Below are 14,030 nucleotides of genomic sequence, written 5' to 3' on the forward strand. Positions count from 1 at the left end.
ACCTGGAAGTAGACCAGAAGCACTTCCAGTCTACTTCTGGGTCTACTGCAGAGTGTGTGGGGGTCCCTCCTACCCGCCCCCTGACTCAGCAGCTGGTGTCTCCTGGGTCTGGGGTGGCACCTAAGGTCTCCCTGCAGCCAACCGCTGTACTTCTAGTCCACTTCTTGGGCCACCAGTAAGCACACGGAGCCCCCCCCACGCTGCTGTGGGACTGTCCATCCACCCCACCATCTCAGCGTTCATGAGCCGCTCCTGGTACCTCAAAGTACATAAAAAAAAAAACATTTAAAACTGCTTATGGCCAAATTGTTGATTCTCCAAATCAAAATCAAATCTTCAGATGTGGATTTGGCTGAATCGAATTGGGATAGTGATCTGAATCGACGAATGAAATCACTGTCCCCCAAATCAGGCTGAATCCGAATCGAATACAGCCCACTTTGCACCCCCCTAATCTGCGCCGTGGGGCAGATGGCAGGGAAGAAGCCAGGACTGCGCTGCCAGAACAAGGATCAGGCCCCCTCATGGCTCCCTCACCAGCCACCCTGGCACGCCAACATCTTACAAGTTGAGGTTGTATTTTTGACACTCTGCCTAAAAATGTTGCCGACCTGTCCTACATGTTATTGCCAAGTGAAATGTTGGTACTTCCAGAGTGGATTCTCAACTGAACATTATGGGCCATAAGGGAGAAGGTAGTCTATTAGGTACCTTGAACCAAACCCATTTAGGGCCAGATCTTGTTAGCAGACCAGTTGAGCATGCCTGATCTAGTTTGACATTCTGCCTAGCACAGGATTAAAGAAAACCTTGAATTAATTCAGCTTTAAGATTAATTGCTATGTTTTAACTAGAGAGTACTATTTAGAAAAATACCCAAACTTGTTTTAAAATATTACAGTGATGGAAAATTTGCCTGAAAAGTCTTTCAACAGTTAATGATGTGAAGGACAAGATGGAAGGTGTTAAAAATATGTACTAATCTACTTTTTCAGATTGGCTTCCAGCTCTTGACTGCTCAACTAGTTATCCAGTCTGACCCCAGGTATTTCATAAAAATCACTGCTTTCTTAAACACAGACATCCAAATCTTCCTGTATAGTTTCCAGATGGACATTTGGCCAGATTGAAATCCATCTTGTTCATTTGCCGCCAGATCACCAAATAATCCAAATTATTCTACATAAGAGGTACGTTCCCTTCCTTCCCTACCACTTGTCCAATCTTTGCATCTTTTGTAAGCTTTATCAGTAAAGATTTTATATTTTATTTCAAATGACTGAAAAAGTGCTAAGTATATAAAATAAGAATAAATATCTGCAAGAACACTAAAACACATTTGATTGAAGGTGGTTTCCATTTATAATTACCTCTACAGACCTAGCTTTTAGCAGGCTTTAATCCATTTAATGTATAACATATTGATACTGTATTGTTCTAATTTCTTAATCATACTACTGTGTGGTGCCAACTTAAATGCCTTACAGCATTCAATTTAACTAATATACTTATCTTTATAAACTAAACACTTTATCTTAAAAAAGCCGAGTTTTCTGACAAGGGCTATTTTCCATAAGCTTTGTTGTTCGGCATTATTATAATACCCTTCTTTAAACACGTATTAATGGAATCCCATATTAGCAGTTTCATTATTTTCCCCATGATTCACACCAGGCCGATGGACCTAAGATTGCTAATAACTATGTGAAGGAAAGCTAAATGTCCCTGCAAGCTGATGTTGGCGACCAGGGTGGACAGCTAGAGACCCTCTGGGTAAAAATTCATGGGAAAAACGGCACAGGGGACACAACGGTGGGAGTCTACTACAGACCTCCCACTCAAAGTCCCAAGCTTGACCAGGAGTTCGCCCGGGAACTGACTGAGGCCACTTGCTCCAGGACCTTGGTTGTCATGGGTTACTTCAATTACCCGGACATCTCGTGGGAAGATCACTCAGCAAAATCCAAGCGGTCGCAAAGCTTTCTCTCATGCGTGGATGACCTCTACCTGACTCAAGAAGTCTACGGGTCAATGAGAGGCAAAGCGCTGCTCGACCTGATATTGGCTATGGGGGACGACCTAATCGGCGACCTAGTGATTGGTGGGAAGCTGGGTGACAGCGACCACGAGCTGATCACCTTCACCATCTGCCGTAAAGCTGGCAAGTCAATCAGCAACACAGACGTCCTTGACTTCAGAAAAGCCGACTTTGACAAGCTCAAGAGGCTTGTCGGTCAGGCCCTCGGGGACCGTGACCCCAGGGAGATGGTAGTTCAAGAAGAGTGGTTGCTTGTCAAGGAAGCGATCCTCAGTGCACAAGCTAAATCTATTCCAACACGGAGGAAAGGCAGCAAGAAGGCACAGCAGCCCCCCTGGCTCTCCAGAGACCTAGCGGACCTACTGTGGCTAAAAAGGAAAGCCTACAAAGGGTGGAGGACAGGATTCACCTCCAAGGAGGATTACTCCACGCTGGTCCAGTCCTGCAGGGAGCAAACCAGGAAAGCCAAGGCTGCAACTGAACTCCAACTAGCTTCAGGCATCAAGGACAACATAAAGTCCTTTTTCAGATATGTGGGGAGCCGGAGGAAAAGCAAGGGCAATGTTGGACCCCTGCTAAACCAGATGGGGCAACTGACAACTGACGCTCAGGAAAAAGCCAACCTATTAAATAGGTACTTTGCGTCAGTCTTTCCCATGGGACACCCATGCCTGCTATGGGACAGGGAGATCCGGGTGACGGGGATCCCTTACCGTCCATAAATGCTGAACTCGTGAAGCCACACCTTGAGAAGCTGGACACCTTCAAGTCAGCTGGTCCTGACAACCTGCAACCCAGGGTACTCAAGGAGCTGGCGAGCGTCATAGCCCAGCCCCTGGCACGGATCTTTGAAAACTCCTGGCGCTCTGGTGTAGTGCCCGAAGACTGGAAGAAGGCGAATGTGGTGCCGATCTTCAAGAAAGGGAGGAGAGTGGATCCGGCTAACTACAGGCCCGTTAGCCTGACTTCTATCCTGGGGAAGATCTTAGAAAAGTTTATTAAGGAGGCCATCCTTGAGGGACTGGCCCAGGCTAACATCCTAAGAGATAGCCAGCATGGGTTTGTTGCGGGTAGGTCTTGTTTGACCAATCTCATTCCTTCTATGACCAGGTGACCTATCACCTGGACAAGGGAGAAGAGATTGATGTCATATATCTCGACTTCAAAAAAGCCTTTGATCTGGTATCCCACAATCACCTCTTGGCCAAACTGGTAGGTTGTGGCCTTGGCTCCACCACAATCCGCTGGCTGGGAAACTGGCTCCGTGGTCGGACCCAGAGGGTTGTAATCGATGGCAGTCACTCATCGTGGTGCCCTGTGACCAGTGGGGTCCCTCAAGGCTCTGTCCTGGGACCCATCCTGTTCAACATCTTCATTGATGATGTGGACATTGGAGTCAGGAGTGGACTGGCCAAGTTTGCCGATGACACCAAACTTTGGGGCAAAGCATCCATGCCAGAAGATAGGCAGGTGATCCAGGCTGACCTGGACAAGCTCAGCAAATGGGCAGATGAGAACCTGATGGTGTTTAGCACCGAAAAATGCAAGGTTCTCCACCTTGGGAGGAAAAACCTGCAGCATCCTTATAGGCTCGGCATTGCTACGTTGGATAGCACTACAGAAGAAAGAGACTTGGGGGTCATCATTGACCACAAGATGAACATGAGCCTCCAATGTGATGCTGCAGCTAGTAAAGTGACCAAAATGCTGGCGTGCATCCATAGATGCTTCTCAAGCAAATCCCAGGACGTCATTCTCTCCTTGTACTCGGCCTTGGTGAAGCCGCAGCTGGAGTACTGTGTCCAGTTTTGGGCTCCACAATTCAAAAAGGATGTGGAGAAGCTTGAGAGAGTCCAGAGGAGAGCCACGCGCATGATCAGAGGTCAGGAAAACAGATCTTACGATGACAGGCTGAGAGCCATGGGACTCTTTAGCCTGGAAAAGTGCAGGCTCAGGGGTCATCTGATGGCCACCTATAAGTTTATCAGGGGTGACCACCAGGATCTGGGGGAATGTTTGTTCACCAGAGCGCCCCAAGGGATGACGAGGTCGAACGGTCACAAACTCCTGCAAGACCGTTTCAGGCTGGACATAAGGAAGAATTTCTTTACTGTCCGAGCCCCCAAGGTCCGGAACAGTCTGCCAGCGGAGGTGGTTCAAGCACCTACACTGAACACCTTCAAGAGTAAATTGGATCCTTGTCTTGCTGGGATCCTATGACCCCAGCTGACTTCCTGCCCTTTGGGCACGGGGCTGGACTCCATGATCTCCCGAGGTCCCTTCCAGCCCTAATGTCTATGAAATCTATGAAACTGTAACAGAAAGAATAGCCTTGATCTCCCACCAGCAAGCACATATATTCTTGGGGAGATATTCAACTTGTTTTTCAGGATGTAAGCAATGAAATGCTACCTATCGTACAGAATTTGTTTACAGACAAGCAAAAGACATAATATATCTTGAAGAAACTATGAGAATGGTGGCTCTTCCCATGCTGTGTCTAAAGACCCCATGCTATGTGTCTAAAGACATAGATTAGTAAGCTAAAGAGTCTCTTATCTTTAGTTAGAGGCATAGCAAACTCACTGATTGTCTGTGGCAGGGCAGATATTCTGATCACTGTAGATAGGAGGAGGGGGGAAAAAGGGGAAGGGGAGGCTGACATTCCCATGCTACTGCTGCCACCACCATTATCTTGAAATAATTACAAATCGCCCATACCTGAAGGGAAAATTACTTTTCCTAAACGAAAACATCATTTATCATGTCCATTTATAAATTCAGAAGAAATTCTCTCCCACAAGATGTATCAGACTTAAAACCCAGGGACCTTGGTTCAGGTAAATGCTCTGGTACCAAGAAGCTTATCTTATCTAATTTTGAAGTCTTTTTTTCTTAAACATATTTTATGTTGCCAGCAGGTAAGTAAAGAAAAACAGATCCCTGAGGATATTCAACTATGAATATTACAGTACATTCAAGTAAAAAGAAATGATTCATAGCAGAGTATCTAACTTTGTAAGGGATATTACTGGAATGCCTCAATGGCCGTTGAGGCTGCTTTGCCCCTTATGCCGCTTTCAAAAAACCCAAGGACTAGCACAAGGGTATACAGGATACATGTGAATCATGAGTGCAATCCATATGGACACAGATCGAAAAAAGAACACTGAACCATCTCTTTGAATATAAATCACTTGCGTCATAATTTCCCTTTACAGCTGATCCTCATTTGCTTTCAGTCACCTTAAAATTCCACCTAATCCTCTTGCTTGTGACAGTTACAGATTATCAGGTCTCCCCTTCTGTTTTCTCTGGTTCCTTAGTGGCCAGTTTCTTCCTTTCTTGACTCTTGGATGACAGTGCTTTCTGAATCTCATTGTCCAACTGTTTATCAGGTTCTCTGATGATTTACAGGAGGATTGTCCAACTGCTAGCCCTCAGGCTGCATGAAGTTACAGCCCCTGAGCTCCTACTCAGCTGCTGCTCCCCCTCCATTACTCTGGCCATAACAGCAGCTGGAGACTCTGGGTTTCCTCTCCCTCCTCTGGTTGTTGCTTTCTGCCCCATAAGATATGGCAGCACAGAGAACTGAGGGTGAGCCTGAGGCATGCAGTGTACTGGGGGGCTGGGGGAGCAGAGAGGATAGAGGTGTGCAGCGGTGATGCGCCCGATAGGGCATGTAGTGTAGCTTGAGGGAGGGTCATGGACACACAGTGCAGGGTAGGTCATCCCTGGAGTGTGCTGCTTGGGAGGTTTGGGGGTGGGGGGGTAGGGATGCAGCTCCCAGGCAGTTGGAAGTTGCATAGCTCTCATCTACATGTCGCTATGCCTTTTTTTCCCCTAGCACATCCAACATCTTCTGCAGAGAAACCTCTCCTAGTTTAAGGAGGGGAGAAAACATTGCACAGCTATTGTCATTTACAAACGCTGTTCCACTGCTGACCATGACAGTATTGAGCATAGGCAGGAAAACTAGCTTATTCCCTTTCCAAAGTTTCTCCAGAACTCCACATTCAGTTTCACAAGCTAAAACACAAGATTTTTAATACTGATAACAGTAACATACATGCAAAATAACAGCATGACAGGTTTATCCTAAAGCATTTTCATTTAAAAATCAAGCTCTTTCCAATGAAGAGAGCTAGTAGAAAAGTTGCTCTTTTGAAACAGTGCCAAATGAAATATACTTCATCTGAACAGGACTTTTTAGCACATCTGAGATCAACAATACCTTCACTTATTTATACCATCATTCTTTGATGCTAACTTTTTTGTTTTGTTTTGGGTTTTTAGGGGCACGGGGAGAGAGGTGGTTATCCTCAAGTCATTCACATCCAGTTCTATAATGGCCCTCTCTGCAAGTATAGCAACACTTTTATTATGCATCTTAATGGCCCACGCAATGTGCAAACATAACTTCATAAAGTATTTTGTTGCTTAACTATTCCCCACACTATTTCATGCAAGAATACTTCTATTGTATAAATCCTAATAATTTGTTTTCATGTTAATAACATCACAATATTTTCCTTTAAAATTCTCAGCTTTTGTTTTTTAAAAACATAAGGGGTGTTACAGAAAATAATCCATGCTAGCTTTTGAGGTTGGATATGGCTTACTACCAAGTATAAAATATACCTCTGTTCATTCCTTTTGTCAGCATGCTATTTTAAACATCAAGTGTTCTGTTTCTACATAAACAATATATTATCTTGACAATTGCTTGCTTTTTTATATATTCAGGAAGATACAGTGACAATTTTCAGCACAGATTTAATATAATCCAAGCAAGAGATCAGACTTGTAAATATGCTGCAGTCAAACAACTTGACTATACAAACATTAAAATGATTATATGTACCCACAATTTAAAAAATTGCTCAGTAAAATAGGTGATAAGTTTAGTATGAAAGATGCAAGAAAAAAATCCTTGAAATATCTTTTACATTAGGATTTTTTAAATTGGTACACTTCTACCACTAAAAAATAAACTGTAATTCCTATAAAAATGTGGTCTACTGTTTTATGTTATTGACCTCTATTTGCTTATCTTTTGTAAAAAGCTCTTAAATATGTGTTTGTATACATCTTTAAATGAAAAGTAAAAGCCTTAACTTATACTAAATTACAATCATAACACCCTGTGAATTTAATAACTTTTGATAAAAACTGGCATGAGCCACATACAGCTAAATAAAATTACTCCATTATGTTTTCACTGAATCATTTTCTTCACAAGTTACTTTGAGGCTTTCTCTTACTTTTGCACTATTGTTTCTAGCTTACTTTACAAGTGAAGGTGAAATTTTGGTCTCCCATGCATAGCACACATGCTGGGATGCAATTATTTTGTACAATAGCTTTTACAATAAGTTTTCTCACTTGTTGGTTTTATTGACTTCCTTCCTAAACTATGGTCTACTCTAAAAAGCAACTGTCTTACTGAACAGCTGTGTGTGTTGTAGAGTTGTATTGGTTTTGCTTTAGTGGCAAAAACAAGCAAAAACAAAGGAACCAAAAAATATTTCTCCTGCTTTTAATTCATACAAGTAGGCAAACAGTTCTCACATTTTTCATGGGGGAGAAGAAAATACATGCTTTGATTACAGCTTCACCTGAACAGTGACCCATCCCTGAAGACCGAAATCATGGACTGTTAAAGTTGAAGTCCCAAAAAAATCTGAGACCTGAAGGACAGGGTTTGGGAATGTTACCATGAGATCAGCCAGCCTACTTCAAACAGTCACTGAGCATAACTACACATACATTTACTGTGCAGTAATTTACCATGCAGTAACTTACTGAGCAGTAAGTGTTTTTTACATCAGCATCTGCATGTGTTACTGCGTAGTAAGGCATCTACAGGTGCCTTACTGCATAGTAACTACTTGGGTGTAAATCTACATCATGCAGGTAGCAAATGTATGCCCAAGTTGGAATTGTGGTTGGCATCCTTTGTATAATAGTCTAGTAGCTGGAACACTTGCCTAAGAAGTGAAATGTGGGTTAAATTCCTTTTTCCCTGAGGCAGTTCAAGACTGCATATCCAAGCAGAATGACCTAAGAACCATGTAAGATTTAGCTAAGGACACTTATGAGAAACTGGGCATTTATACACGTATCTTTTTGTCCTGTGATGCGCCTGAGATCCGGCAGGTTGGAACAGACTCAATTAATCAAGTCAGCTCTGCATGTGAGCTGACACGCACTACGCTGCTTCGCGTACAGTTGTATAAGTGGTGAAATGTGCTTCAGTGCACAGAAAATAGCAGCAGTGCGCTTTTGAACCTCCAATGTGTTTTAGTTCAAAAGCACGCCACTGACATTTTCTCAGCGCTGGTGCACATTTCACTGCTTATACAACTGTACACGCTGGGCACTTTTAAAAGCCCACAGTCCCTGAGCGGATGGGGAAGGGGGGTGGGGCAGGGAGTACTCACTGGTTCCACTGATGAGATCAGGTTTGGTTTTCATAATTTTGCAAAATTGTCTTCTACAATTCTCTGTCCATCCTGTCTGCTTATCTGGATTTTTTAAAGATGACAACAACTTGTTGAGATTACTATCTGAAATAAAAAAAATAAAAATATATTATGTTGCTGTATATTGCACATTATAGCTATATTTAAAATGTATGCAGACCAATAAAAATCCCCAAGCTACAGAATGGCCTAGGGGGTACCACCCAAAAAACAGTATTGGTCCGAAAAAAGAACTGGTGGTTACCATGCTAACTTAAGTACCTGTAGTCCAGTAATATTAGGTTTCTAAAGCTACTTAGACATCTGCCTCCCATGTGTGTTAAGCTTTTAAAATGGTCCATAAACACAAAAAGCCTGCTTAGGAAAAAGAAAAGATCTTAATCTACAAGACTATCTATCTAAAGCAATCTAAGCCATTCAAAAATCATAAATTAAATTGCAAAGAAAGTGCAACTGATCTAAACTCATGATATTTTATTATTTATATAGAGGATGTATATACATACACACAGATGTTAGAGGGGCACCAATAAAGATTTTTTAGGCCCATACTGATGGCCGGTTATTGACCAGCCATATCAGCCGATACTGATCCGATTGCTGATATGCAGCTCGACATCTAGGAAAGCAGAGTCTGGCTGGCAAGTCTGTGGGGGAAGGAAGAGTCACAGTGGGGGGCAGATCAAGGCCCCCATGGTGAGGGAGTGAGTAGGACTGGGGCAGAGGTAGGTGCTGCACAGCTGGGGTGGGATGGGGCATGGGATGGAGCCACAGGTGACTCACCTAGGTAGTGCAAGGGGATGGCTCCCACCACTGTGTACACCCTGGGGGAGGTATGGGGGGCATGTGCCCCCCAGATCTGTGCATGGGATGGGCTGCCTCTGTGGGCTGGGGGCTATGCTGGGCTCTTCCCAGTGGGGAGGCAGGGCCAGGGCTGTGCTTGGGTTGGGCAGAGAGAGGCAGGTGACAGTGTTGGGAGGAGGAGTATTGGGGGGGACTACAGCCACCCAAAAATTTGTCACAGCCCCCCTACAAGTCCCGCCACCACCCACCCCACCCAAGTGTAGCCCCAGCCCCAAGAACACAGTGGGCAGCCTGTTCTCACCTCATGTACAGATTGGTGGGGCACATGCCCCCATGCCTCCCCAGGGGTGAGTGCAGCAGAGGGAGCCGTTCCCTCCCCACCCTCTGGCACCCCCAGATGAGCTACTGCGGTTCCATCCCAGAACCTGCCCCGCCTCAGCTGTGCAGCACCTGCCCCTGCCCCATTCCCTACCTCAGATCCCTTCCTTCCCCCACACCCCTTCCCTCCAACAGTCTTACCAGCTGGATGCTGCTCTCCAAGCTGTTGGACTGCACTCCTGGTCATGTGTATGCTGAGGCTGCACATATCTATGCAGCATTTATCGGCAACATTATCAGACATATCAGCCAAAAAAGGCCAATTGCCAATAATGTCAATTTTCCTTATATTGGTGCTGATACGATATAGACTGGTGTATTAGTGCACCTCTAACAGTCGTGTACCCAATTTTAAAATATATTACACATTTATACTTTGGATTCTCTCCATGTGCATGATTGTTTTTATCCTGTAAGTGCTTAAGTCATATTTCCCCCAAAATTACAGATACTTGGGGTGGTTAGATTGAGTTAAAAATGGGAACCCGATCCAAGGTAAGTCAGGATGGGGAGATAGCGGCATGTAGAGGGATCAGGGGGAGCGAGCAGAGTCCACAGGGGCTTGGGTGGACATTCTGCCTGTGCTCTTCTGCCTCGAGGTTGTGACACAGCAAAGTAAGTGTAACTGGCCTAAACTTATGATATTTTGTTATTTATATAAAGAGGATGTATACACATACACACAGATATGTACACACTTTTAAAACATATTGCACATTTATATTTTGGATTCTCTCCATGTGCATGACGGTTTTTTATCCTGTAAGTGCTAACACTGTATTTTCCCCAAAACTAAAGTTTTCTCACCCAACACCAAGCTATTTACTTTCTTACATTCTCAAAAGCCTCTACTCCCCAGCCTGCCTGTGTCCTGTGCCTGTCAGCTGGACCCTGTAGGACATGGGGTGAGAAGGGACAGAGGTCCCTGACCCACCCCTCCCCTAACACAGCCAGAACTGATGGGGAGAGCATGCCATGGGGGCTTTCCTCCCTCCTGTCATGACTGGCCCAGCCAAGGCAAGGGACTGTGGGCCAACTCCCTGCCAGCTGTTAGGGTAGTTGGGGGGGGGGGGGGCTGGGGTGAAAGCGGAGGCTCCCACCCCAACCAGAACCCCTGGAGAAGACACACAGGCAGCAGAGTAGGAGAGAAAGTCCCCCACTACAGCTCTCCTAGTGGCTCTTTCTACTCCCCACCTTCCCCCCATCCCTAACCCCCAGCAGGCAGCATTCCCTCTAAGTTGTATAGCATGTGCAGCCATGCAGGCACGTTCATGCCGCGCTCCCAGGCATGCCTGCAGGGCCATGCATGCTGTGCAACTTAGAGGGAATGCTGCTAGCAGGGGGCTGGGGAATGCAGCCCTGGCTGGGAAAGTCAGTGGGGAAGAGGAGAAAGCCCCCTACAGTGCTCCTCCCCCTAGAGGTTCTGGCTGCATTTAGGGGGGACCAGGACAGAGGATTCCACTCCCCCCCCCAATACCCTTCTTCCCTCTCCACCCTTAACAACTGGCAAGGAACACAGCCCTGGTTGGGCCAATCAGCGGGGAGGGGAGAAAGCACCCTGCAGCATACCCCAAGTAGTTCTGGCTGGAGGAGAAGGGATGGGGGCCTCCACTTCCTCCCTCTCCTGTGGGCAGCTGTGGGGCTGGAGGGCCAGGGAGAGATTCTCTCCTGCCTCTCCCCCTCCTGGTGACTGACAGCAGGAGGTGGCAGTTTGTGCCCAGCAGCAAATCAGGTCTGACCTACTCACTGGCTGGGCTTGGGTGTTCAGCAGTGTCTGGCAGAGCAGGAGGCATGTGGAAGTGCCCCCAGCCTGCCAGTACAAGCATCACCATGCCCTCTTTCACCACACCACAAATGGAAGAATGCATATTCTGTTACTTCCTGATCTGTTCTTCACAGCTTAGAGAAACCAATGGAGGTTTAATCTAGTCTACCTCAGGCTTCTTCTTTTATTGTACCTGAGTGCCTAAGAGTCCACTCTAAGTCTGGCAGACCAGAAGATTAAAAGATCTCCAACCTGAACTATTAGGAGCAGAAATTCTGTAATGGCTGGTTTTCTTCTTGCACTCAGAATTCTATGATTTCTTTAAATCAAACATTTTTGCCAACTTTAAAACCAATGTACAACATTTAATTCTTATGATTTAGGTGAACAATAAATACTAGAGAACTAGCTTCATGCATAATGACACAGAACGTTCAGTAATATATGTGAAGCAGTAATTAAACGAATGTGGCATACATGGTTTTTGTTTCCCCCCTGCCAAGTTAAATCTGAAACTGACATCACCAAGGATTTAGAAGCTAGGAACTCGGGAACTTTAAGGCCCTGATCCTTCAGTGACACAGCTGTATATAGCTTCACTGAAGTGAATGGATATTTGCTCAGGTCCTATATATGGGTCCTATACATATGTGATATAGGTATCCTTTATTGACGGATCACAGCCTTATCACTAATGAACTGACCAGGATAATTAACTCTTAAAAGCCTACCAACAAAGGTTCAATTAAATTCTTCAGAAAACAAAATCATACTGTAAGTGATTACCAACTCCCCTCCTCCCCTGCCCCTTTTAGGAATCTATATGCTAGTCTCATTTCTCTTAGGAATACTTGTTGCCATATTTATTTATTTTTTTCTAAAATACCATTATTCTACAATAAACACACACTTGCAAGTGACCTTATTCTTGTAAACTGGTAAAATATTTCTTTTTCTTTTTAATGAGTTATTTCATTGCATTACATTTTACTGTATTATTACATCACACCTAATTCATTTTAAGAAAGCCTCAGGAATTTAACAATTTATAATTAGTACCTTGCTTCTTTTTCACTGGGATTTAACTAATATATAATATTTCAAAAAAGCTGATTCCAGTATCTGACTTAGTCGTAGTAACAATTCTTCCAAATTAACAAAGACATTCCCTTGTTATCCATAAATAATTAAATCCTTAGCCAGTGAATTTTTTAAATAATACACATTAACCTTAATAGTGACTTCTTTGAGTATACAAATTTAATATGAGCCAGGATAATATTTCTGTAGTATTCCAAGTACTTACTTCCAGCTGTTTCCTTTTGCTGCTGTGTGAGAGTTTAAGATAATAATTGTGGAGGAGTATCAAGTTACAAACTAGTAAATTTGCTTTCCAAAGTTTATCACATGTTTAGGTTAGCAGCTGAGAATCAGACAGCAAATAAAATCTAATATTTGGGTGGTAATAACACAAAATAAAAGGCTGAGGTGAAATCCTGACTCCAATAAAGTGAACAGCAAAATTTCCAAAGACTTTGACTGGATTTGTTGTCTGAATTTGCTTTACATAGTTGCTCACAGACATTCTCAATAACATTTTTTACAATGCATTTCCATATATGCTGCTTTATCCTTATCTGTATCCTGCAATTGTCTGGTTTTCATTGTGTCTGATCATGGTTTCTGAGACTCTGCTTGCACTTTATACTGACATTCAAACATCAGACTGAGTTTGAAAATCAGAACCATTTCTAGACCTTGCAAAGTACTTCACCTCATTCCAGGGCATGCACAAAGAGCTGGCATCTAGCACACTCATATCTCCTGAAGCTAAAATGAACACAAAACATTTTTCAGTCCTAACCTAGGTCACACAACTGGAGTAAGTAAGAAGGCTTATTAGCCTTCTATGCATCACACCCGTATGGCAGAACAGTTTCTCTCAAGATTTCTTGACAGCATATATGCCATAGTAGACCTCTGAAGATACTTACTATCTGATTTCATTTTTCTAAAGCCAAATACCATGGTTGTAAATAAAACTTCAAATGTGGACCATGGGTAACTGATAGAGAGAGCTACTGCAGTTTGAAGAACATCTGCACAGATTTTCTACCTCTTATAGGAGGGAGTATCCCAAATGACTCTACGCAACCTCTCTTTTTAATGCCAAAAGCAGATGACATTTAGAAGATACCACCACTAATATTCCACCCCCTCCCAAATGAGTGATAGGGTGAAGAATTGCTCCTAAGATGTTTAGCAGAGCACATGCAAGCTCATCTGAAGGAGCTAAGCTCAAGGAGTTCCATGGGGCCAGGAAGCTATATAATCATGTTTTTAGTATCTGAATTCTCTACTTGATAAGATTCTATTTTTGGCCACCAATAGAGATGGAGTTTATTTTTGCACAGAGCCCAAAGGAGTACCACAACTCTTATTTCCAATTAGACCTCTATTTTCTCTTAACATTTTGCAGTTAAATAGTCAAAGTCACTACTCCCAAAGGAGATCACTACAACGTAACACATTTTTAACTGACTTTGTATTAAACAAACGG

The 14,030-nt window shown here is 43.8% G+C and overlaps 1 protein-coding gene across 1 annotated transcript in view; it reads right to left on the reverse strand.

Annotated features, from left to right (window-relative positions):
• Positions 1–14,030, reverse strand: part of TBC1D32 (TBC1 domain family member 32) — a 163,443-nt gene that overhangs the window by 55,342 nt on the left and 94,071 nt on the right. The window contains exon 27 of the mRNA XM_090038703.1: positions 8,482–8,607. Within this exon, the coding sequence (XP_089894829.1) occupies positions 8,482–8,607 (126 nt within the window). The remainder of the gene's footprint in view (positions 1–8,481; positions 8,608–14,030) is intronic.

Source organism: Crocodylus siamensis, chromosome 1 (genome assembly GCF_052110815.1).
Source record: "Crocodylus siamensis isolate JL-2025a chromosome 1, ASM5211081v1, whole genome shotgun sequence".
Classification (NCBI taxonomy): domain Eukaryota; kingdom Metazoa; phylum Chordata; order Crocodylia; family Crocodylidae; genus Crocodylus; species Crocodylus siamensis.